Source organism: Leptonychotes weddellii, chromosome 11 (genome assembly GCF_054177405.1).
Source record: "Leptonychotes weddellii isolate Sample4059 chromosome 11, ASM5417740v2, whole genome shotgun sequence".
Lineage (NCBI taxonomy): Eukaryota > Metazoa > Chordata > Mammalia > Carnivora > Phocidae > Leptonychotes > Leptonychotes weddellii.
In genome coordinates, this window is record NC_138379.1 from 48,588,548 (window position 1) to 48,614,558 (window position 26,011).

The following is a 26,011-nucleotide window of genomic DNA, read 5'->3' on the forward strand; positions in this document are numbered from 1 at the left end:
AACAGTCCATTTCCAAAGTCCATAACCTTGACCGCTACACACAATGCCTCAGTAGTCGGAAAACTGAGGTCCAGGAGGGATCAAGGCCTTGCCCAAGGTCACACGGGACGTAACTGGCAAAGCCACACTGGAGCCTAGGTCTCCTGCCTCCTGGCCCCTGGGGCCAGCTCGTGTCTCAAAGGCCAGTCCCAGGGTGGTGGCCAAGAAGGGACAGCCCGTCCTGACTCTAACATCACCATGGTCTTCCCTTCCAGGTGGTATCAGCCTGACGTCGAAGGACCCCCGATGGGTGGGGGCCTGGTGGCTGGGCTTCCTCGTCTCCGCTGGTGCGGTGGCCCTGGCTGCCGTGCCCTACTTCTTCTTCCCCAAGGAGATGCCCAAGGAGAAGCACGAGCTCCGCTTTCGGCGAAGGGCCTTGGCAGCCGCAGCCTCACCTGTCAGCAAAGTAAGCCCCCTCCATGGGCCCACCCTAGTCCAGGCTCCAGCCCCCACCCACCCATCCTCCCTTGTAACCGTAGACTTCATCCCTCCTGGGCACTGCACTTCACAGCTTACAAAGCCTTTCTGTCCAGGCTCCATCCACTGCACCCCCAACAGCCCCGCACAGTGAGTATGTCCTGCCCCTTGCACGCTGAGGAGATAGATTAGGGGCCCGAGGAGGAAGTGACCTAGCCAAGATCACACGGCCAGTGAGGGCAGCACTGGGGTGAGAACCCCAGCCTATCCGAGCCCATGCCCTCTGTCTAATCATCACACTGTCTGCCTCTCTGCTTGTCACTTCATGGTTTCTGTGAGTTCTAAACGTGGTGTGCTGGAGCAATATTGAGAAGTAGGAGGAGGTGGAGAATGGGGGGGGGTCTGAGAAGAACTTCTCTGAAGGGGCAGGATTTGAGCTGGACTCTGAAGGATGGTGGAAGCCTAGAGAGGGGAGAGGGAGCATTCTAGATGTGGACATAGCGTGGACAAAGGGTTCAGCTGTAGAAATGAATCCAGCCTTTCCAGAAGCAGTGAGGGGACAAATGCGTACTGAGGGCATCCTTGGGGCCAGGTGTCAGGCCGACACTGGAGCTCAGCACATGGCCTCTACCCTTAAAACAGGCACAGCCTAGTGGGGACCAAAATTCATTGATAAGTAACAAGCCATGAGGTGCTCGAGGATATCTCGCTGAAACCCCCTGCTCGGCTGAGGGGCAGGTGGTCTTTCCTCAGAGGAGATCCACTGGGCAGGAGAGATGATGCTGGGTGGGGGGCCTCCAGGCTTTCCAGAGGCTCACCAAAACACTAGGCCTTAAAAACAATCAATTGGCTCCAGAGTACAAAAGAAAATGACAAAATAGAAACTTTTATAAAAGTTCAATGTGTCATTAATGTTGACCTTCACCGAATTTTCTTTAGCACTTCAGTCGCAGGTAGTAGGCCCATCCCCAGGTGACCAACAATTTCTGTCCTACTTGGCTACAGATCAGGGGTTCCCACAACCCCTTTCTTGGATTCCATCATTTGCTAGAACAGTTCACAGAACTCAAGAAAGCACTTAATTCATGTTTACCAGCTAATTATGTAATAGGGGATATGATAAAGGATATTGATAAACAGCCAGATGAGGAGATACATAGGGAGGGGATTGGGAGGGTCCCAAATACAGGAGCTTCTGTCCCTGTGGAGTTGGGGTATGTCACCCTCCTGGCAAATGGATGTGCTTACCAACCTTGAAGCTCCCTGAACCCGATACTGTTAGGATTTTGTGGGGGCTTTCACCATATAGACATGATCAACCCTTGACTCCATTTCCAGCCCTTCTCCCCTCTCTGGAGAACTGGGGGTGGGGGTGGGGGAGCTCTAAGTTCTAAGCTTGTAATCATGGCATGGTCTTTCTGGTGACCATTTCCCATCCAAGGGCCCACTGAGAGTCATCTCATTAGAACAAAAGATGTTCTTCTCGCCCAGGAAATTGCAAGGGATTTAGGAGCTTGGTGTCATTTCCTAGCACGCAGGAAATTACACAGATCTTAGGAGCTCTGTGTCAGGAACTGGAGTCAAAGATTATAAACATTAGAAGATTCTCCTAAGCACTCTTATTTACAAGAGTTTTAGGAGCTCTGTGTCAGGAATATATACATTTGCATACATATATTTCTTCTTATTTCACAGGGAAGCAATTGTTGAGAAATCACAATCATAAATTATTTGTTGCTAAGTAATTCTGGTTTCAAAGGGACGATTTGTAAAAAGCCTGTCGCATATTTTGCAGTAAGAATAATTCTATTTAATGAGGCATGTTGGTGCATTTGAATATGCTGGCTGTCATGGGAGAGAGGCCCTCCTCCTTAGAGCAAGAAAGTCGGGGCCTAAGAGAGAGGGCTGAAAATGTCTTCATCTAGAAAAGCTAGAATTTGAACCCAAGTCTGTCCAACCCCAAAGGTGGCTGCTCTATGAACCTCACTACCCATCGCCCACCCCTGCGGGAGCAGAAGTTTTTTTCATGGGAGACCAATGAAAATTGATGTTAGAACAGCCAATAGGGGCCAGATCAGAGAAGGTTTTGCCTGCCAGCTTCAAGAGCAGCTGGTCGCCCTGGAAGGAGGGTAAACGGGTGTCCCATGGCTCTATCACAGGGTCTAAGCCGAGAAAGGGATAGAGGAAGGAGGGGAGCAGTGGGCGCAGGGAGACTGGTGCAGCCCCTCTGGCTGTGGTCCAGGTGAAAAGTCATGCACCCGCAGTGGGGAGTGGGGGGGTGGGGAAAGGGAAAAGTTGCAAGAGCCACCCAGGAGAGACACTGCCCAGCCCGGGCGCTGCTCCACTATGGGACATCCTGGGACAGTGCGGGCCTGGGCTGGTGCTGGGCTCAGAGGCAGAGGGGGCAGGTCCTGCAAGCGACCAATTTCAGGGGAAGAAGGCATTTGAAACCACAGATGGCCCTTCCTGGTTCTGCCTAGCTCGGCCAGAATTTGAATGAGATAGGAATTCCTAGAACTTGGGGGAAGAGTTCTTAGAAGTAGGGGTGGTCACAGGGGAAGTGAGGAGTTTCTGGTTACGGGCAGTGTCCAGGTTGGGCCTCACATCTGAACAGAGGACAACCACTTGAGCCACAGGGCAGACTAGATGGAAGAAGCCAGTGGGAGGCATGGCTGGGCTCGGTCACGTGGCCGCCGTGTGACCTTGAGCAAGACACTTCCCCATTCTTTTCGGCTGCCGGAGATGCTGAGGGTGGATTCCCGGAGCCATAGGCTGTGTGCCTGGAAGTCTAAGAACGCACGGTTTCTTGAGGCGAAGCTGCTGTGGTAGACATCTGGATTTGAAGAGCGGCATCTCTGTGAAGCTTGGAAACCCTGCTCCCCGGCTGTGAACCTGTCTGGCTGTCTGGATTCATTCTGTCAGCACACTGGGGATGGGGAGTGAGGAAGGAAGGGGGTGAGAGGTTCTTAAAAAAGAACCGAAGGCTGAGAACATGATGATCTGCTTCCAGCAGCTCGCAGGCAATAAATATTGATGTGGGAGGAATTGTTGCCCGCCCCTCCCCCCCCTCCTCCTTGAGCTCTGCTGACTCGGGCTGGCCCAGCCCACTAAGGCCACTGAAGGGGAGGTAGATGGACTGGGAGGAAGGGTCCGGTTAGGTAGAATTGGCAGCCAGAAGGTCCAGGCCCACAGACATGGGAGGTGTATCTTCTGTAGAGAGTGGGAACAGGCACGGGTGGGGGTGGGGAGAGGGAAGTGAAGGGGAGACTCCTTCTGAAATCCCTTCGAGTATCTTCTCCCAGGCTCAGGGGTCCCCCAAATAGCCTCCTACAAGTAAATGCAGTTTTTAATGGTGGTAGGGTGGCATGTAATATCAGGGTTTTGTGACCCAGTGAAGGTCACTGACCTCAGTCTCCTCATCTGTACAATGGGCAGAAGATTAGACAGGGTCTACCACCTCTGACAGGTTGAATGATGTCTTCTCTAAATGGAGCAGTACAGGAGCCCTTCCACTGTGGGAGAAAAGGGTGCAGTCCACAGCCTCTGCCCCCAAGAAGCTCTCAGGTAACGAAGGAAGGCCAGATGCAGACGGACAGGGGGATGACTGACCGCTCAGGCTTCTCCCATGGCCAGTGCTTAAGAGTCCTCTGCCTGCAGGGAGAGGAGCATGAACAGTCTCAGTCATGAACAGAGAAGATGATGAGATGGTAGATGGGGGAAGCCATCCAGGACACGGAGGGGCAGGGTCTCTGCTTTCCTGCCTTTGGTTCTGCCCATGTATCTGTGACCTCATGGTGGCCACCAGATATCCTTCTAGGAGTGAACCAGGGCATGTGTTAGCTCTCTGTGAGCCTCAGTCTCCCTGTAGCCTCCCTCTCTATAATCAGCCCGTCTCTCCAGGGTCCTGTCAAGCCCCAGGACTCCTAGAACCTGGTTCTGTAGGACCTGTGGAGTACAGATGGCCTCTTAAGGGCTCCCTAGCAGGTCATCTGGCCCTATCTGTCCTTCTGGTCATAGGACCCCATTCAGTCAGCAACCCTCCTTTGCCCTCCATACCCTCAGGTCCCTCCGAGTGCCTGCCCTTGAGGCTGGGCCAGGGGCTGAGAAAGGCCTTGTCCACCAAGAGCCCCTGTCCCTGCCCGGCCTCTGAGTACCACTGGCCTCTGTCATCTTCTCTGAGTTCCTATTTCTCAGGAGTCTCCATGTCTGTTATTCTAGGCCATCTTCCAGAGTCTGGGATTCTAATATTATACAGTTTTAAAGTTCTGTGTTTCTAAAGTACTTGTATTCTATTATTCTATGATTCTATGCCTCGAATGATCTTTGACTCCCCAAATTCATGTTTCTACATGGCTATAATTTTGACCTACAAGTCTAGGAGTCTTTGAAATCTGTTTTCTCCCAATCATTAACCTGATGTGCTTCTTTGGGAGAATGGTCAAGGATGGAGACAGGAGTGGGCAGTGGCAGTGGCCTTTAAAGCCCAGAACTTAGGGCCAGCTGGGGGGCTTCTGTTCTTCTTGGACTTCGTGCTCCTTCTGCAGCCCCTGGGAGGTCCAAGGTGACTCGGGTCTGCCTCCGGACCCCTCCCAGCCAGCCCAGGAGCCCTCATACATCCCTCTCCATCCCTCGAAACCCAGGCCTTTTGACGCCACCCTCACCCCTCCTCGACGCTCCAAGGTAGAAGGTCTTGTGTGATCATCCAGTTCAACCCCCACTCCACCTACAGATGGAGGGATTCAGGCCCAGAGCAGGTCAAGGTTGTGCCCAGAGGTTGGCCAGCACCACCTCCCCCTGTACCAGTCTGTACCAAGCCAGGTCTTGGCCCCACAGGGCTAAGGTGAGCCTCACCCCTACTCACGGGTGGTGTAGATCAGAGCTTCCTCAAACACTGGGACTGGAAGGCTCTTCAGTGATTTCAAACTGTACCGACAGAACCCCAAGGTGCCACCATAGGGAGATTGAAGAGAGGTGTCCCCCAATAGGACTAAGGACCTTCCACCTCCCTGCACACACACACACACACACACACACACCAATCAGATTCTAGTTTTATGTGTTTTTATGTCAGTCTTTTGAGTGAGGTTTTGGTTGGAGAAAGGGTTTTGCTGCTGAAAACCCAGTTTTGAAAACACTGATCTAGTCCAATACCCCTGTTCGGCAGAGACTGAGGCTCACTAAGGGAGCTGATCGGTAGCTGATCTGGCCCGGGAGGCTCCTCGATGCCTGAGACATCCACACTGGCCTCGGGGGGCTAGCAGCAGGAGCCAGACGCGCCTCCGCACTTGGAACTCTGAAATCTATAAAATGGGTATAATCCTAACATCCACACCTTGGGATTTTTGTAAGAATGAAACGAGGCAAAGTGGGAAGTGGGTTGTTCAGTGCCTGACGACCCGGAGTGTTTATTCTTAATATCTTTCTCTGATCAAGCCAGCTCTTAAGAGGAAAAATAATGGAAAAATTACCTTTTTTTCTAATATTCTTACAGCTCACGCCAAACTCACGTACGGTACTAGTAGGAGTGGGAAATTAGGCTGACATCTATCGCTTACTCTGGACCATGCATTGTTTTAAGCCCTTTGTATGTATTATCTCATTTAATCTTTGTAATCTGTCTATAAAATAGGTGCAGCTATAACTCCCATTTACACCTGAGGGGTCAAGTTACAGAGAGATTAAATAACTTGCCCACAGGGCTAGTGAAGGGTGGAGCTGGGATTCAGCCCCGGGAAGGCCATCGCGGGACCTGAGCCGAATCACTCACTCAGGACCAAGAAGCAAGAAAATAGAAACAGCCGCGAAAAGGGGTATCAGCAAGAGAAGGGGAAACTTAGGAGCATGGACCACAAAGATGAATTCAGTTGATGTAACCGAACCCCTTATTTGGTTCTGGGCTTGCCGGTGGCCACGGGGACACAAGAAGCATGGCTAGTTGCACGGATCTCAGTATGAGAAAGCCGGAGGAAGCGTGTGGCAGTCCTCGGCGGAGCTCCGATCTCCGGGCACTCTGCTAGAAACACCATCTCCCTCCCACGGCGGTGGGAAGGCTAGCAGATCACCCCATCCCTGTGGCCGCTTGTCGTGGCCACGTGCCATGGCAGCTGAGGGCTGGCAGAGACAGTGCCCTACCACCCACCAGGGTCAGCGAGGCTCCGTGGGGCTGGGGTCACGGCCCCGCACAGAGCTTTCTAGGCACCCGGCTTCCCCCGAGGACAGCTCCTGGAGCTCTGGAGGCCCGGCAGGCAGAGGGCCCTTGCACGTGCCAGACCACACACGGCACACTGGGTCCCACAGGCTTGCAGCCATCAGCACATGGCCCCAAGGAGGGGAAGTTCTAACTGGCTCCCTCAGCTCAGGCCTGCTGACCCGGGCAAACCACAGCCAGATGCGTCTGACTCCAAGCCCTGCTCTGAGCAGAGCCACGATGCTTCTGGTTTCCGGAGCCGGCTCTTGGTCGGGAGTCCTCAAAACAGATGTGGGGAGAGAGGCAGAAACTTGTGAAGAGCCCAGGACAGGGGCTCCCAGTACCCACCTGATAAAGCCCAAGTCCCTTAGCATGGCCCTCCAAACTGCCCAGCTTCTGCCCCAGCCCCTATGGCTTCCCTGTCAACCCCCCCGCAACCCCCCCGCACAGAAAGGCCCTCCCCACCCCCACACTCCTGCTGTCCTATGCCCTTGCTTTGAATAACCTCTCCCTTTCTGTCCACCCAATCCCAAACCTCACTTCTCCTGGAAGCCTTCCCTGACCGCCCCCCCCACAAGCCCCTGAAGTTCTGCCCCTTCCTTCCTATCTCCAAACCCCGTGCTCTTTTTCACAGCATGAGACAGGGGTGAGACGGTGGTCCTGGAGGACCTGCCTTCGAGAACCTGCTCTGCCCATTGCTCCCTGGGTGACACGTCCTCTTCTGGGGCCTCAGTTTCCTCTTGCAAAATAGGTGCAGTAATGATCCCTTCCCCAGACTTCTGCGGGAATCAGATGACATGGTGGATGTGAAAGTTTGGGGTAGACCACAGGGGGCTGGACGTGCAGACACTGGGGTCATCCTCACTGCTTACATGAGGACAAGGAACCCCAGGCAAGGAACTCACAGATTCTGCTCATCCAAAGACCGCTGAGCTGAGCCGCCAGTCCTGTGGTCCTTGATAGAACGTTGGGAGGTTCTTAGTTTATCTCAATTTATCTCTTCCCTCGGTCCTGGGCCCTTCCCGCACCACTCTCCGCGGCTTGGTTAGGACGGAGAAAGATGCGAGGAGATTCTCCGATTGTCTTGAAGGCAGCATGTCCAAAAGAAATATTATGTGAGCCACATATGTATATTCTAAATATTAACTGGTAGCACATTCAAAAGTAAAAGGCACTAATTTTAATATCTTGAAGTTAACGCACTATATCTAAAATATTCACATTTTAGCATATCATAAATTAAAAAAATAATGAGATCTTTTCCATTTTTTTTCATACTAAGTCTTTGAAATGCAGCCTGTGTTTGTTACTCACGGCACATCTCAGTGTGGACTGGCCGTATTTCCAGTGCTCAGCGGCCACACGTGGCCGGTAGCTCATGTGTCAGGCAGCACGGCTCTAAGGTGTAAATGAGTAACAGACCCACAGTGCCTCACCCAGGGACTTAGACTGAGCTTTCAGGCCCCTTCACGGTGCTCCGGAAAGGTGCCTCCCAATTCTTCCCGTCTTGCACCAGGGCCTCCGACTCACAGGACTTAGTGGATAAAGCATGAGCTTTAGGCACAGGCAGGCGTAAGCTCAGATCATAGTTCTGTGCGATGTTGGGCAAGTTACCTAACCTCGAAGCTGCTCTGCGCCTGTGTGGAGCGTTTTCCTTCGCAGGTGCCCATGAGGCTAGAACAGCAGCTTGCCTATGGAGCCACCCGCCCGCATACCGGTGGCCTGGCGGGCGGGTGGCTAGGCCCCTGGGGTACTCGGTGTGGACCCCCTGCCCCATTCCTAACCAGAAGCGGTGTAGGAAATCGCTTGCATCGCCACAATAGCCTCTCCTGTTGATTCCATTTTTTCTTCCTAGAGCCTGACTGGCCACACCCATTGCCATTTCTTCATTCTTTCTGTTCATACATAGTTACCAGATACCCACTATTCCACCCCAGGCCCTGTGCTAGGCACCAGGGTTTCAACAGAGAACAAGATAAGCATGATACCTGCGCTTGCAGAGCTGGGAACCCAGCAGGGAAGAGACCCCGCACAAAGTTTGACTCAGTCCTACGTGCGTATGTAAGAGTGATTTTCTCTGACAATCAACTTCCCTTCTGCTCTGAATGCCCACCCTGCTGGATTAGCAAGACACTCAACCTGAGCCTTTCTCAGGGATCCCCCACCAAGGTGAAGCAAAGGTCCTTCTAGGGTGTTCAGGCACCAGAGAGGTCTCACCCCCACCCAGCACGCATCAGCATCAATCCATCCAGGCCCATTTGGGGCCAAAACAAATGGAACACTGATGACCCCTATTGCTTTGATGAGGTGACTGCCCCATACCCTCTTCTCTCCCAGAGGGTTTCCCCAGCCCACAGGCATCTTGGGGCAGAATGTCTGGCATCCAGCTGACTGCCCTTGGTTGTGTGTCTTCCCAGGGTGAAGATTCTCCCTCTGAGCAGAGCCCGGGGGAGTCCCAGGAGAAGCAGGATAGCCTCACCCAGATTGCGCCAGACCTGACAGTGATCCAGTTCATCAAAGGTAAGGGAGCTCAGGCCAGGATATAGAGAAGTGGGACCAGAGGGGCATGTGGGGCCGTACAGGATCCAGCCCCTTCCTGCCCTTCTTGATTTATCTCTCACACCTACAGACCCCTCATGAGCACCATACACTCCTGTAAGTCTTTTTTTTTTTTTAAAGATTTTATTTATTTATTTGAGACAGAGAGAATGAGAGAGAGAGAGAGCACATGAGAGGGGGGAGGGTCAGAGGGAGAAGCAGGCTCCCCGCTGAGCAGGGAGCCCGATGCGGGACTCGATCCAGGGACTCCAGGATCATGACCTGAGCTGAAGGCAGTCGCTCAACCAACTGAGCCACCCAGGCGCCCTCCTGTAAGTCTTGACTTATATGATCCCCTCTGCCTGGAATGTCAGTTTTTATTGCTATCAAAATCTTCCTGGTCCCTCTAGGTCAAGTTCAAGTGCTCTTCCTCTCCTTCCCCCGGCCAGCCTGGCCCTCCTTCCTCTCAGCTCTCCAAACCCTCAGGGCCGATAATTCTTGGCTCTGCTTCCCTCAAGGACTATTAGGAGAATCAAATGGGGTGATGAATGGAAAGCCTTTTGTATATTATTAAAAAAAAAAAACTTACATAAGGTATAATTATTTTTTCAATTATCACCCCTGGCCTACTGCTATTATTCTGACCATATCCCGGGATAGTAAGTTGAGCTGCCTGTGGTTTAGGAGGGTGATGACCGAGGGGTTTGCTTTGGCACCCACCCCTGCCCCGCTGAGGACTCTTGAAACAGGAAGTTAATTAGGCCCAGTTCTTGAAGTGTGTCCTAAGACCTGATGCTGGGATACCAGTAACCCAGCGGCCAGTTCTCCAGCCTCTCTGGGGTAAGGGGAGGGCTGGACTGCATGGGGCTGGGCCTAGAGGCAGGAGGGGCTTAGACTCCCTAACCTCAGATCACCCCCCAGCTGCTGGACGGCCCCAGCAGGTGGCTCCTTGGGAGAGTTTATTAATCACTGCTTTGGCTTCCGCCCAGAGGGAAGCTGGGGCCAATCACTGAAATTGGATCCTGGAGTAGGTGTCCTGGGCAGATTGTCTCTGGTGGTTTCAGCTTCTCCGTGAGCCTAGAGGAAACCAAGGCAGGGCTAGCCATAGGCCCTCTAGTTGGTCAGCAAGCCTGGCTTCTGGGCTTTCTGCTGAGTTCCAGAGGGATCAGTGGTGACCTGAGGCTCGGCCTTGACCACATGGGGCCATGGGGGAGCCAAAGGGAAGAGGAACCATGGCCCTTCAGCTGGAGGAGGCCGAAATTCTTGAGAGAAGACAGTCCCAGAGTTAGAGAAGGCCCCTGTCTGATGGGGGAGACATTATCCTTGAGTTAAGGGAGGCCCCTGACCAAGGGAAGAAAGACTATCCCTACGGTGGAGGGAGGACATACCTCTGAGCTGTGGGCGGCTCCTGAATCTCTTGAGTGGAGAGGAGCCTACCTGATGGAGGAGGCACTAAGCTAAGGGAAGCAGCTATCTAACGGAGGTGACCCTGGAGTTCCCAGCAGATATCCCTATCTAAGTGAAAGGCAAAGCCCTGCCCTCCAGGAATTTTCCATCTGTTCTAAGGACAGGCTGCAAATGCTGAAGAGATAGAGGGTGGGTACAAAGTGCACTTGGGATGATTAGCACAGGAGAAGGTGATAGAAGCAAGTAACGAGCTAGAGCCTTCGGGCAGCCAGAGAGGCCTGGGAATGTGGGTGGGGTGGGGTCCCATAGGCGGAATGGCCTTTACGCTAAGAGTCAGGAAACCCCTGGCAAGTTCTGGCCTTGCCCCGGCCGCTCTAGATGAACTTGGGCCCCACCTGTCCAGTGAGGGCACCGCTATGGCCTGGGCGGATCCTGGCCAGGGCAGCTCCAGGAGGGAGGGATGCTGGAGCAGCTACCTGGGGTGCAGGCCACGTGTCAACCTTCTCGCTCCAGACGCTGGCTCAGTGCGCTGTGTGTAGGGCAGGGGACTCAGGACGGGAGGCAGGCCTGAGACATGAAGGAAGGGAAATTCCACAGCCCAGCTCCTACCCACCCTGCGAGGACTGTTGGTGTTTATTTTCTGGCTTCTAAGGAAATGGTTCCTGGCCCGGCCCAGGGGGCTAGAGAACTAGCTGACTGGGTTCTGGCCAAGCTCTGAGGGCACACAGAGATCTCCAGCAACAGACACTCTGGTCTTGCTACTGCAGGAACAGAAGGGACCTCCCACTTGGCCCAGAGGGGCCCCAGGGCCATCTTTCCCCGCCAGTCCCGACTGGCAGGTGATTTGCTCCTCTGACGTGTCTTCTCAGAAGGGCCTTTCCTCCTCTCTCCCCCACACCTCATGTTAACTTCCAGCTCACCTCCCGTGGGCAGAAACACATGCCTTTCTCTTTTGATGTTAGTGGAGAGAGAACTGCACGTGTCCGAAGAGAAAGCATTCTTGGCCTTGGCCATCACCCTGGCTGCCCCTGAGGCTCTTCCTCGAGACTTCCCCCCGTCACGCGCCCTTCAGGTTGGCGGCCCTGCATGAGGAAAGCTGTACACAAGGCACCAGTTTAGGAGATAATGGGGGATGGGGGAGGTCATCAAAGCCAGACCCGTCGCTTCTATGTCTCTCTATGTGCTTTTGTTCTTGCTGCGTCCCTACTAGGAATTCCTTTTCCTTCAGATCCATTCTTCAGGCCCTACCTCTGTCCTACCTCAAGAAGCCACCCAGCACCAAGCCTGCTCAGTTTTTACCTTCTCTGGAGGTCTTACTTCTGCCCCAACACTGCGACATTTGATCCCATATTGGCCATTCATTCGTTCCCTCATTTATTCCATAAATATTTCCTGAGTGCCTGCTGTGCCCCCACGCTCTGGAGATTCAGCAGTGAGCATGGCAGACAAAAATCCCTGCTCTAAATGAAGCTTATATTCTGGTGGGGTGCAGTAAAGTGGCTGAGTAAAACATGTGGTATGTGAGGGAAGTGCTGCGGAGCATAGAAACTCGGGATGGAAGATCAGGGGAGGGGCTGCTCTCCCGTGCGGGGGACACAGGAGAGAAGACACAGGCCAGGGTTGGCTTGGAAAGAGCTAAAGCAGGACAGGATGAAAAAGACTGAGTGGGGAAAAATGAGATGAGTAAGTAGAACAGAAGAAATGGAACGAGGTGGGATGAGATGAGATGAATGGAATAGGAGGTATGGAATAGAACTTCATGAAATCGAAGTTTAGATAGAATCGAATGGAAAGAGGCACAATTGAATAGCATGCAATCTAATTCAATGGAATGGAACGAAACTGAGTTTCAAAAGCGGAATAGAATTAAATGGAAAGGAGTCAAACGTAACGGAATGGAATTGGGTGCAGTAGAATTAAATGAGACGGCATGGAAGGAATGGGCCAGTTTCAACTGAACAGGGCAAGACAGGACAGAAACAAAAGCACGGCTGGCCTGCCCACTCTGACCTTCTCCCCGCTCACCCCAACAGTGTTTCCCAGGGTGCTGCTGCGGACCCTGCGCCACCCCATCTTCCTGCTGGTGGTCCTGTCCCAGGTGTGCATGTCGTCCACGGTGGCAGGCATGGCCACCTTCCTGCCCAAGTTCCTGGAGCGCCAGTTTTCCGTCACAGCATCCTACGCCAACCTGCTCATAGGATGCCTCAGCATCCCGTCGGCCATCGTGGGCATCGTGGTCGGGGGCATCCTGGTCAAGCGCTTCCACCTGGGCCCTGTGCGTTGTGGCGCCCTTTGCCTCCTGGGGGCGCTGTTCGGCCTACTTCTCAGCCTGCCCCTCTTCTTCATGGGCTGCTCTACCCACCAGATTGCAGGCATCACCCGCCAGCCTGGGTGAGTGTGTAAGAAGCAAGGTGGGGGGGGGGTGTCAGGGAGGGGGCCCGGACAAGGCCAGGGGAATGGGGTGCCCGTCTACCTCAAAGCTCACTCTCCATCAGCACCTTCTCCTCCCCTCCCCACCGGGCTTCAGAGCAGTGGGACTTCTCTCTCTGAGTCTCCAGTCAAGGTGTCAGGCGTCACTAAGAGGGGCAAGGATGGAACTTCACAGACGGGACAGCTCAGGCCTGGGGAGAGGTGGAAGCCAAGGCAGGGCAAAGCCACTTGTGTGGACGGCATCTCCAGAGTGGCCGAGGTAAGGCAGAGGCCACGTCAGAGAGCAGGACCCAGCTCAGCGTGAGGAAGGCTTCACTCCCAGGCAGGGGAAAGGCCTGCCTAGGAAGCCCGCACACTCTCCATTCCCCAGGGGCGGGGGTGTAGAGAGAGGGGGCAAGCAGGGCTGGAAGGCATCTGTCATGGACGCTGCAGAAGGGACTTAAGCCGTAGGAAGGAGTTGGCCCCCAGAGGCCTTGAAGACTTGCGGCTCTTAGAGCCTGGCAGCTAAAATGCTGTTGTTCCATGACCCTAAAACTCAAGGTTCTTTTCCCACATCTGAGGCAGCACCAAGAGGAAAGCCTCCGATGCCTATCTCCCTTCTCGTTTCTCTGTCCTCCCACCCTCAGGCATATGCTCTCTCCCGCTGGGGGCAGTCTTCGAGAGGGTGCTGGAAGTTACTTCGCTGCCTGTTCTCCAGAATGACTTCACTTTTCCTGGGAACTGCTCCAGGCTTAGGCTGGCCCAAGACCCAGCTAGAATTCCCCGATTGTCTCCGTTCCCACCTCTCCCTGGGCATCTCCTCCCTCCACCCGCATGCCAGCTATCCCACCCTGACAGAGGCTCAGCTCTTCTCTCTGGCCCAGGCCCCACATCACAACCTCTCCCTCATCATCCTTTCCCTTCCCCTCCTTCCTTGTCCCTCCTTCTCCCAGACAGTAAGGCGACTCTCCTGCCTCCCCTCTGCAGAGCCCTTGTTCTAGGCACAGCGGGTGGAGCTTTAGCCAGACCCTCTGCAGTCCCCGGTCTGAGGAGCGAGGCAGGGCCTTTATTTTTTTATTTTTAAAAAAGATTTATTTATTTATTTTGGGAGGGGGAGAGAGAGAGGGAGAACGCATGAGGTGGGGAGGGGCAGAGGAAGGAGAGAGAGCATCTCTGGCAGATTCCTCGCTGAGCACAGAGCCTGACATGGGGCTCGATCCCAGGACCCCGAGATCATGTCCTGAGCCGAACTCAAGAGTTGGCTGCTTAACCAACTGAGCCTCCCAGGCACCCCCCCTTTTTTTTTCTTCCAAAAAGTAAATGGAGAAAGGTCAGCCTAGCACACGTGCCTATTTCCCTTTTCTTCTGCCTCTCGCCTTGACTCTGACATCTCATCTCACTGTGTTCTCATCTTTGTTCTTGCAATTTACTCACTGAGCTTTGGGCTCTAATTCATTGAAGAAGCTTTTTGGGACCAACTGAGCAAATTCAGGAGGCTTTCTCATATTTCAGCCCAACTAGTGATACCGACAGCTGCCGAGAACTGAGGTCTCCCACGCACCCAGCGTCCAGCTCAGCTCTTCCCATATTCTGTCTCATTGAACCTTCACAGCATCTCTGAGATGGGTTGTACCATTATGCCCATTTCACAGATGAGGATAGTGAGGCTCAGAGAGGTGAAGACGCCCAGCTGGGCTGTCCAGCTGGGAGGGGCAGAGCCAGGGCTCTCCCCACAGGAGCAAGGGGCTGCGGAAGAGTCCCCACTCTCATCCACTCAGCCTTCCTGCTGCTGGCAGGGCATCCTGACGGGCGCCTGACCCTGGGCAGAATCCCCTGGTGTCACCTCAGCTCAGGCAGTACCAGCCCGTTCCCTTTCCTGCTTGGCAGGGAAGGAAGAAGAGATGATCTCCCCCCACCCACTGTCAGAGGGAAACCCCCTCCTGAGGGAAGGAGTGCATTTACCTCTGCCCCGAGGCCCCCTTCCCAACTCTGGTACCCAGTTGTCCTACCCACCTCCCCAGCCCCCTGTTGAGTTGAACCTCTTCTCCAGGGAACTGAGATCTCACTAAGCTGGCCAGACCTGCCCCACTGCCTGGGCCTCTGCCCATACCCAGCCTAAGCCCACAGGACCCTCAGCTGCCCACTGGGGCCCCCTCCTCATTTGTAGCCTGGCCGTAGGCTCCCTGGCAGGTTTTCTCCCTCTGAGCCATGAAGTCAGGTCCTCCTCTGAGTCCCAGGGGCCACCTCCCCACCCCACTGAGGGTGACCTAACCCCTCGGACTCAGCCTTTCTTCTGATCTCCCACCTGACTAGAGTAGGGGTGCTCCTGGGACTTTGGGGCAGGCCCTCCAGAGGGAGTTGGTGGGACTAAGTCATGCAGTGACCACAGTGAACAGAGTAGTGACAGGGAGCTGAGAGGCCGTGAGACTGCAGGGTGGCCATGGGAGGGGGTTCCCAGCAGAGCTGACAGAGACACTGAGGTCCTGAGAGAGGCAGGGACAGGTGGGTGATCCCACAGCTAGTCAGGTGTCCTGCCTGGTCCAACAGACATCACTCGAATTTTCTAAGAAAAGGAAGCAATCCAGTCCATCAAGAAAAAGGCCCCTTGGGCTTCAGGGCTGAGGTGGCCCCAGTTCATTTTGTGAGAGCCGGAAAGCCAGGCTAACCCTGCCGCCTTCTCTCCCACCAGCAACCTGCCTGGACCGGACCTGTTTCCAGCCTGCACAGAGCCTTGCTCCTGCCCATTGGACGACTTTAACCCTGTCTGTGACCCCAGAACCCATGTTGAATACCTCACACCCTGCCAGGCAGGCTGCACAGGCTGGCTGGTCCAGGAAGCTCTGGACAAAAGTCAGGTGGGTCAGGCCTCTGATTGTTCCCTCTGCCTCCCCTGGGCTCTGCCCCTCCCTGTCTTTGTGCATCCATCACGCTCTCCATCTTTGCGCATTCTCATTCTGTGGCTCTTCTCTCTATCTGTTGGTTGGTCTGTCTCCTTCTGTTGGCCAATGTAGAACATGATTCTTGCAGTAAACTTTCATTGCCAGTCGGGGCCCAGCCATGTGCCAGGCCCCAGAGCACAGGGGTGAGCCCGATCTGGCTCCAGCTGTCTGTGCAAGGGAGAGGCAAAAGGAAACAAGGAACTCCAGGGGTGGTGATAGGCAGGAGAAATGGTCCCCACAAGAACAGACAAAGATGGAAGAAGGTGCATCCAGCCTGGGAGGGTACTGGAAGGCTTCCTGGGACGTGGCATTTGTGCTGGATCATCAAGGATGAGTAGCAAACCAGGAAAGGGCTTTCCAAGCAGGGGGATCCGCAGAAGCAGAGTCTGCACACACATGCACACAGTGTTTCAAGAAACGGCAAAGAACTTGTTGGAGCAGAAGCAGAACGTTTCCAAGAGGGAAAGTGAGGCTCAGGCAAAGAAGGGCATTCAAGGCCTTTACCAAGAGAGCAATGGGGAGCATTGGGTGGGCTGGTGACAGGGTCAGATCTGTGTCTGATAATACTTGAGGCCATGTATGGAGGAGGGCGAGCAGAGTGCAGGCTAGGAGACAGGGAAACGGTGGGGAGGCTGGCCCAGAGAGCCCAGTCAATCATTCAGCCAGTCAGCAAACCTTCACAGAGCTCCTCCTCTGTGCCAGGCCCTGTGCCAGGGGCCGAGGACCCAGAGCCAAGGGGCCCTACCCTCGAACTCCAAGCAGGGAAGGAGGCAGAATAAGCAGCCGCAGTGCATCTTGTGTGAACCTTAAACAGGTCTCCAAGACTAGCCACTCTTCCTCCCCTTTCTCCTCAGTCCCCCAGATGACAAATGAGAAGAATATCTGCCTTCCTCAGGCCCCCAGGCTGTAGACAAGCCTGTTGGGGGGCGGGGCGCAGGGGGTGCAGCATCAGGCTGGCCACAACGCGTCCCTTCTCCAGAGCCCCCCCTCTTGGTCATGTGGAACTCCTGCCTTTGCATCCTGGACCCCACGGGCTGGTGCAGAGGACAGCACCTGGCTGACGGGGCTGCAAGCCAGCAGGCACCAGCTGGGCTCTGCAAACGGTTTGCATTTGCAGTCATCGAAATCCCAGCCTCTGTGCCTCCTTAGCGCTCACTGTCTTTGCCTGGTTTCATATCTCTGAGACCTTCCAGGGGACCCCAGGCCCTGCCAGCTGGGGCAAGATCCCCCAGGGAACAGTAAGCTTTAGTGGATATGGGCCCCTGAGCACCGAGGCCAGGCCACCCGGTTCGAATCCCTGTTCTACCTCTACCTGGCTCTGTTACCTCAGGCAAATTATTTCATCTGTGCCTCCATTTCCTGGTCTATAAGACAGAGGTGAACGTACTGAGTACTTACTATATACCAGCCACTGTGCTAAATGCTTTCCTCAGGTGACTTCATTAAATAGTGAGTAAAGAGCCACATGACAATGCCCATGAAAAGTACTTGGCACAGTGGCTGGGAAATTTTAAGCACTCAGTAGTACACACTCCTATTAGTGTCCGTTATACAGATGGGAAAGGGAGGTTCAGGAAAGGACCAGGCATTGCCCAAAGTCTTAATGCCAGAGCTGGGGTTAAAACCCAGGGCTCTGGCCTCCCAGCCCAGCGCGCTCCCCAGAGCATCCTCAGAGGTTGTGTCTGGGGATGGTATTTGGAGGAGGGCACACCTGGGTCCTGGTCAGCACACAGGAACTGTAGCTCCGGCCTGGAATAGTCTCGCAGCCAGCCTGCCTCCTGAGGTTGACTGTGAGCGAGCTCGCGGGCCCAGGGCTGGGTCGCTCAGTGGCCAGCACCGCTGCACTCAGTAACCGTGGATGAAGGAGTAGATGGCCAGGGGAAAGATGGGGAGAGGTGGGCGGTTGGGGGGATCTGAGGCTCGGGGTGAGGCTGAATCCCCCGGGGGAGTGAGAATCAGAGGCAGCTGGAGAGATCGGAGTCATCCGTAAGAAGAACTTGCTGCCAGAGTTAGATGAATGTGAATGAGAGCTGGGAAAACCCCAAGAGGAAGGCCTCCAGCTTTGTGTCCGTCCCAGCCATCTTCGGCCGTTCAGAAAAGGCATGAGGGCGGGTCTTTCTCTTCTAGCCACCTTGCCTGGCATATTTCTCCCCTTAGCTGTCCCTCCATTGTACCTCCACCCCAGTGGGTTGCTCAGCCTGGGGGCAAAGGTCCAGATGGCGTGTGCTCAGCAGGTCGCACGCCTGTGGCAGCCTGACCATGCACGGGCACCCTGCGGGCAATGGAAAGAGCGCCCAGTTACCCCAGCCGGAATCCCCGATTTCGCGCTCTCTCACCTTGCCCTAATTCTACATCCTAAGTATCTCTCAAATCAAACCCTGTTCTCCATCCTCCTCCCCCTCCCACCGCTCTCTCCACAGTGGGCCTCTTGGCCGGCCTCCCCTGCCTGGCCTGTCCTCTTGCAGGAACCCCAGCGGCTTTGGTGCCGTCAGCTGTCATCCCTCCGGAGCTTAAATTCCTCCCAAGGCTCCCACAGTCCTCCTCAGGGACTCCCAACCCTTTTCACAGTGGGAAGTGTGTGAGGCTGCCCCAGGCCGACCGAGCAGGCCACCCTAAGGGCTGATGCCACCCAGCCCTGCACACCTGTCTCCCAGCAGAGGCCGCGGCTCCCTGGGACACACTGGTCAGAAACTCTGTTCTGTGGGGAAGAAAAGCCTAGGCTTCCTGGCTTTCTTAGCTTCTGTGAGGCATGGGCGGTGGAGACCACTGCTGAAAGAATCCTAGGCTGGAAGTTTTCCAGGCCACGTGGGGGTGGGAATGCGGGCTGCAATCAAACATGCCCCTGAGCCAGCCTGGGGGCCATCCCTTGCAGTTGGAAAAGGGGTCAGCTTTTCACATACTTCAGCCTCTGGAGGGGTCCCAGTTTTTTGCGGGGGTCTCCTATTGGACTTCACTCTGGCAGGAGGGAGGGCTAGGCTTTGTCCTCCCGCCTTGGAGCTCCCAGACCTCAGAAAGCTATACTCCTGGTGAAGGTTCTGCAAACATGCTGCAGCCAAAGCTTGCTTCAGGACCCTGCTCACCTCGCTGGGTTCCAGCCTCTCTGAGCAGTTTTCCGTTTCTGCCGGCACATGGGTGCCCTCAGGACAATGTTTTCAATACTTTATCCAGCATTGTGTTGTCAGCAGGATGATTGGCAGGGTCCCGGTCCACTGTGTTTCTGGAAACAGCAGTCCAGGTTCCTCTTCTGTGTCCCAAACTCTTCACAACGCGCCATCCCGGGGCAGCCCTCAAGCGCTTCCCCGCCTCCCCTCTGCCCTCCGCTCCAGGCAAAGATTTGCTGCACTCTTTCATGCCACTTTCGTGGGATTTTACATCTGACCTTCCCTCTCCTCATCTCAGTTTTCCTCTTGGCAAGCTCCTATTCATTCCTCAAGACCCAGATCCAGCACCCCTCTCTGGTGAAGCCTTCCTTGCCCCTCACCTGGTGAAGCTGGGTTCCTGTGGTGCTGCCTGCGTCCCTCTCTCCTGTGCTTGACTGTCTCCTGGAGAGTCTCCTCTGCAACCCGGTGCCCTGCAAGACCTCAGTGAAGTAGAAAGGGAGGGAAACCGAGCTGGAAAACTTGAGTTCCTTCCCCAAAACACTCTTAAATAGTTTTTTTTTTTAAAGATTTTATTTATTTATTTGAGAGAGAGAGAGAGTGCGCTCGTGTGTGTGTGTGTGTGTGTGTGTGTGTGTGTTTGTGTGTGAGAGAGAGAGAGAGAGAGCATGCACAAGCAGTGGGGAGGGGCAGAGGGAGAAGCAGACTCCCTGCTGAGCAGGGAGCCCGATGCAGAACTGAATCCCAGGACCCCGGGGATCATGACCTGAGTTGAAGGCAGATGCTTAACTGACTGAGCCACTCAGTGCCCTTTTTTTTTTTCTTATAGTTGTTTTGTTTTTTTTTTTAAGATTTTATTTATTTGAGAGAGAGAGAGAGCATGAGAGAGATCCCCAAAACACTCTTGGTTACTTTGATTCCTGGCTCAGTCAGGAATTTGGAACATTCTGACCTCACCAGGTGAAAGAATGAGAGTGTGTGTGCACATGTCTGTGTATGATTGTGTGTGTGTAGGTGTGTGGGTGTGTGTTGAGGGACGGTGGTGTGTATGAGAATGATCCTGCGGTGTGTATGTGAGTGTGTGTGAGTGTGTGTGGTGTGGTGGGGGGTGATGCTCTCCCAGCCCCTCTCCCTGTCCTCTGCTTCCCGGTCCCCACAGCCTCAGCCCACGTGTGCGGAAAGCACGTGTGTCCGAGGCCAGAAATCCCAGCCTCCAGCCAGCTCTGTCCCCAGCTGGTTGGTGCCCTCGGGTCCCTCACAAGCCTTCAGGGGCCTCAGGCGCTTGGCCAGCTGCTCGCCCTTGGAGGCTCCTGAAGGCTTTTCTCCACCCCCTTCCCACTCTAGGTTTTCTACACCAACTGCAGCTGCGTAGTGGGGGGCGGCCCTGTGCCAGCGGGCTCCTGCGACTCAGCCTGCAGCCACCTGGTGCTGCCCTTCATGCTCCTGGTCAGCCTGGGTGCGGCCCTGGCCAGTCTCACCCACACACCTTCCTTCATACTCATCTTAAGGTGAAAGCAGGCGTGGGCCGGAGCCGGTAGATACCAAGAAGTCCTTAACCCCAGGCAGGATAAGGGATCCTGAAGGCAGGGTTTGAAGAAGGAGGCCACTCGGGTGTCCTGGGTCCCCCGTAACAGACCAGGTTCTCACTGCCCTGTCTTCATCCTCATGGCAACCCACTAAAGTGAAGTGCCCCCCATCTATAGATAAGAAAACTGGGCTCAGAGAAATTCAGAAGCTTGCCCCAGGGAGAGGCCACCCAGTCACAGTGAGGAGAAAGTGGAGTGTCACCTGACTGCCCACCCCCACCCTGCCCATAGTGGGTGGGCCGGCAGGAGGTAACATCCAGAAAACCAAGCCCTATCAGTGTGGTTCATGACTCCAAGTCAGTGAGCACTTATGTGTCCACTGTGGACCCAGCGCGCTGTCCTGAGGGTGCCTGCTGGGACTGACAAATTGTTACCTGAGGCCAAAGTCAGCATGCCTAGGTCGGGGGCTGGAATTGGGACCTCAGAGCAGGATAATTCCAAGTTTTCATTGTGCTGGGATTATTTTTTTAAACCACTTTTTTTTTGTTTTTACATTTTTATTTATTTACTTACTTATTTGAGAGAGAGAGAGAGAGAGAGAAGGAGCGGGGAGAGGGAGAAGCAGACTCCCCACTGAGCAGGCAGCCTGACTCAGAGCTGGATCCCGGGACCCTGGGATCATGACCTGAGCCGAAGGCAGACGCTTAGCCGACTGAGCCACCTAGGCATCCCTGGGATTATTTTTATTCTCTGTTTTTTTGAAAATTAAAAGGGGGATGGCACCCCTCACAAATACAAGAAGACACGTAGATCTATAAAACAGGCTGGCCACCAGAGAGAAGGTAGAGGACTCCGATGTCCCGGCAGGCAGGCCATGTAAGAGGAGTTAATGCAGGCAGTGGGCTGCAGATTCTGATTCTTGACACCCACCCGCTACACCCACCCGCTCTGGGATCTTAGCTGAGTCACTTAACCTGTCTGAACATTCATCAGTCTCCTTATCTGTTAAATGGGCTAATGGTATAACCTACCTCATGAGGGGTGAGGTAGGGGCTGCAGTATAGAATGACAGAGCCCGTAGTAAGCACTCTGTAAACACTAGCTGCTGGTATTCCTAAGGAGGAGCCAGTGATGGTCCCAGCATCCTAGGCTGGGGCCTCACAGCGTTTGGGGAAGTTAGAAGGCAGGTCTGGCTACCGAGTTTCAGGTTTTGCCGAGTGTAGGAGGAAGGAGGAGGAACTTGGTGGGCCCAGGGATGGGGAGAGAAGGTGGGGGGTGTCTGTGAGCAGGAACACAGGGAGGCCAGCACAGGGTCCTGATAGCTAGTGGGAGTGCCTGGAATGTGGGGGCTGGGCTCCACAGGTTGAAGGGAAATGGAGTGGGGAGCCTGAGCCCACCCCCGCCCCAACGCCCAGGACCCTCAGACCGGGGGAGGCTGGCCCTGGGTGGTGGGAGAGAAGGGGATGGTGAGAACCACTGGGGGGCTGGGACCCTCTCAATTCTCATGTCACTGTGTTTCTACTTATTAGGGGAGTGAAGAAAGAAGACAAGACTCTAGCCGTGGGAATCCAGTTCATGCTCCTGAGAGTTTTGGGTAAAGCACCTTCCTGGGACCCTTAGTTCAGACACCGTGTGCCAGGCCTGGGGGCACAGGGATAAGCGGGACCCAGTTCCTGACCTTAGGGTTCCTGAGCCCCAGGCAACAGATGGGACCTGGGACCCTGGAGGTGGGTATGCAAACAGCGGAAGAGCCCTCCACGAGGCAGCATCCCACACCAGGGTGAGGGCTGGGCTTGAGGGCCAGAGACTTACGGGACAAGAGGCCCCAGTGGCCCTGGGGGGTTGTGTCTGCCAGGGAGCAGAGGGGCGGGTAATGCAGAAACGCCGGGCCCCGTTGTCCCCTGACCACCTCCTCCTGCAGCCTGGATGCCCAGCCCGGTGCTCCACGGCAGTGCCATCGACACGACCTGCGTGCACTGGGCCCAGAGCTGTGGGCGTCGGGCCGTCTGCCACTACTATGACCACGACCTGCTCCGAAACCGGTGAGACCTGGGGTGGGGACTGCCAGGGCCCTGTGGGAAGGCTGCTGGAAATAACTCCGGGGTCCCAGGTAGGACAGCAGCAGGGACGAGAGGCCCATTTATACCCCGCTGCTAAGCAGCAGGTGCTATGTCCTGCACTGAGCTCACCAGTCCTATGAGCTAGCTACTGTCCCCCACTCTTACGGATGAAGAAAGAGTTAAAGCAGCCCAGCGTCACACAGCTGATAACTGGCAAAGCTGGGCCTTGAACCCAAGTGGTCTAACCACGGTCTGTGCAGGAAACGTGTCATTGTGGTTGAGTGTGGGGAGAAATCAGGGGAGCAGCCCAGCTGTGAGAGAGACAAGGAGTTGAAGTGGGGTTGGGAGAAGGCCTATCTAGGGCACAGGAGGCCTGGGATCCAGCCCAGCTCTGTCTCTCATTGGGAGACCTGCCTTTTCTGGAACTGAGTCTTCCCATCTGTGCAATGGGGAGCCCAAAGGAACCTGAAGGCCGAGAGGCTGCTGGGATGGGATAGGGGGTTGGAGGGGACTTGCTAACAGGGCTGGGAGCAGGGAGCTGGTCCCTGCCAGCTCTGAGGAGGGCCAGGAATGACCAGGGCCCTTCCTAGAGGAAAAAAAATCAAGTAAGAGCCTTGGTGAGTTAGGCAAACGGGGGAGAGGGAATCCTTGTGGCAGGTGGGGTGATCTAAAGTTGCACCTGTCAGGCCCCCTGAGCCCTTGGGACAGCCAGAGAGAGGCAGGGCTGGCCCAGGCTACAAGCTGGCCAGGGACAGGGCAGGGAGGATGCCCAGGCTTCTGCAGAGCCTCTCCCCCTCTGTCAGGGAAGGACCCCCACAGGGGTCAACTCCAGGGGCCTCCCTGTCTCCCCAACCAAGGCCATGGTGATAGGGTCCACTGCCCTGGAGCTGGAGGCCTCTTCCCCCCACCGCCAGGCTTCAGTGTCTCTGACCACACAATGGGTGATGATGGCCGACCCCCAGGCCCTGGACAGGGAGGTCCCAAGTTCACGGGTCCCTTGGTCTTTTCCAGGTTCATTGGCCTCCAGTTCTTCTTCAAGACGGGCTCCCTGGCCTGCTTTGCCTTGATTTTGGTCATCCTAAGGCAGCAAGACAAAGAGGAGGGGACCCAGGTGACCGTCTCCCCATCTGGCCTACAGCAGCAGCTGTTGGCATCGGGGCCAGGAAAGAAGCCTGAGGAATCCAGAGTGTGAGCTGGCCCCAGAGGGGCAGGAGTACCTCCTCTGGACCCTTTGTCCAATCTTGGGTGTCAGGAACCCTGTTTTCCAATTCTGGCTTCTCTGCTAACTTGCTCTGTGACTTCGGGCAAGTCACTGACCCTCTCTGGGCCTCTGTTACTCATCTGAACCAAAGAGTTGTCTAGGGGTTTGGTGTGTTGGCCACGTCTAAAGCACGGTGGTCCTCCCCCTTGCTCCCCCAGCCACACGGGCTGACCTGAAACCAGGCTTTCCTGGTGGAAGGACTGTGTATCTTTCCCCCAGGCCCTAGAATAGAGAAGTAGACAATAGTAGGCCAGGCTGCCTTACACACCTGGTCCTAGCCCAGCTCTGGCACTCACCTGGAGCACCCTACCCTCTCTGGGCCTTAGCCACCATCTCTGACAGGTGGAAGTGGACTTGGGGGCTTGTAGGCCCCTTCTGGCTATGACCATCTGTGTGGTCAGGATGGACTCAGGTCTCCTCCCCAGCCCCACTCAGCCTGGAGGTGGGGCCAGGACAGCCTGTCAAGAAATATCCATTTGGCGCCCCCTGGAGGCAGAGCCCTGAGCTCTGGGGTGGGCCCACTGGGGAGGAAGCTGGCCTCACAGAACATTCAGGTGGGCCAGGGCCTTCAGCAAACTTGGCGTGAGGGCCCCTGGGGCACTTAGCTGAGGTGGGAGGATCTCTCTGTAGACTCAGGAAAGTCCAGTCCTTGCCCTCAGGGAGCCACAGTCTAGGCGAGGCCTGGTCTCTGCCTTAGGGGCTCCAGTGAGGAGGGAGATTCAGGCCCCACACTTGGGCATTTTCTGACTTCAGAGACCAAACACACTCAGCACACATTCACTGGTACTTAATGCCACCATAACTTCACACATTTGGCCAGGGCCCACCAAAATCGCTGTGACCCTTGTTGATGACAATCCAAATTTCACCATTTCCTTCCCGGTGCCTGAATCCGTGCCGCCTAGCGCTCCGTAGATAACGTCTGGTTCTGCGATAACCATGTTTTGGGGGCAACGTCTTGTTCTCTGTGATGCCTGAGTTGGTGTAAGGACCTGTTCTTTGTAAGGCCAAGGCCTATAATGTCCGCTGTGTGTAAGGAGTGGGTCTGTGGAATGCTTGGATCTAACCACCTGGTCCTTCAGTGGGCCTTGTCTTGTTCTATGGCTGGTCTTCTCCAGCCTGGTTATCCCCCATCCTCCCCGCCCCGCGCCAACCCCGGGAAGCGGTGAGAGTTTCCTCATCTACTCCAGCCCATTCTGTTGCCACCTGACCTGACCTGACTGAGACCTGCTTGGGCGGCAGGAGACAGCTGTCAGCAGCGGCTTCCCAAGCCCTGTGACCAGCCCTGTGCTGGAGGCAGGGGAGAAGCTGGGGGGCAAGCGGGGGGCAGTGGGGACACGTGTGGCTCTGGCCCTCCGAACAGCTCCTGTGGCAGGACTTTGAGGCTCTCCCACGCGAAAGAAGAGGAAGAAGAAGGTACAGAAATTCGAACTCCCATTTTGATTCTACTGGTTGACACCTTGAATGTTTAGTAAATATCTGAGCCTGTATTTATCAATGCCAAGAATTTCAAGGTTTCTTCCAACAAGATGAGGCCGTTCACGTGTGTATATTCCTTCTCCTTCCCTCCTGTTCCCCAGGTTTTGCAGAAATAATCTGGAATTATAGACACAGCTTATTATTAAATTTGTTCTTGCATCATGTCTCTTATATTACAAAATTCCTTTCTTACAAAGTGCATTAGAGTTCGCAGCAACCACATTATTTCCAGTTATTTAGATTTAAGTTTTACTGGATTCATTGCTCACTGTTACTTCTTGCATATAACATCTTTCCCTATCTGTATATTCTGGTCTAATTTTCATTTGACTGGGTTACTTCCTCTAGTAATGGTTTCAGAAATGGAATAAGGTCATGAAGCTTTCCGAGTCCTCACCTGTTCAAATTGTCATTCACATTTTATAGAAGAGGAAACAGTTCAGAATGAATAAGCAACTTGCCCAAAATCATACAGAACATAAATGGTGGAGCCAGGGTTTTGTGGGAACTGAGGCTTATACACTTTGGGGAGCCCTCTTTAAGAAAAAGAGCACAAAATTAGGTAAGAAAGTGAGTACCTAGAATGAGAAAAGTCAAAGCAAATACATCACACAATTCAGAAAAATAGCATATTTTTTTTACTAACCGTTG

General features: G+C 54.6%; 1 protein-coding gene across 4 annotated transcripts in view; it reads left to right on the forward strand.

The window, feature by feature from the left end:
* SLCO2B1 (solute carrier organic anion transporter family member 2B1) overlaps window positions 1-25,524 on the forward strand; it is a 34,098-nt gene extending 8,574 nt beyond the window's left edge. For 3 of the 4 annotated variants that reach the window (XM_081798828.1, XM_081798829.1, XM_081798832.1), the window contains 8 exons: window positions 255-445; window positions 9,061-9,163; window positions 12,622-12,979; window positions 15,687-15,852; window positions 20,379-20,542; window positions 22,090-22,154; window positions 22,482-22,602; window positions 23,632-25,524. In XM_081798828.1, coding sequence (XP_081654954.1) covers window positions 255-445; window positions 9,061-9,163; window positions 12,622-12,979; window positions 15,687-15,852; window positions 20,379-20,542; window positions 22,090-22,154; window positions 22,482-22,602; window positions 23,632-23,812 — 1,349 coding nt within the window. In that variant the 3' untranslated portion in view covers window positions 23,813-25,524. The remainder of the gene's footprint in view (window positions 1-254; window positions 446-9,060; window positions 9,164-12,621; window positions 12,980-15,686; window positions 15,853-20,378; window positions 20,543-22,089; window positions 22,155-22,481; window positions 22,603-23,631) is intronic. The other variant, XM_081798831.1, reaches the window with a different exon arrangement.
* The last annotated feature ends 487 nt before the right edge of the window (window positions 25,525-26,011 follow it).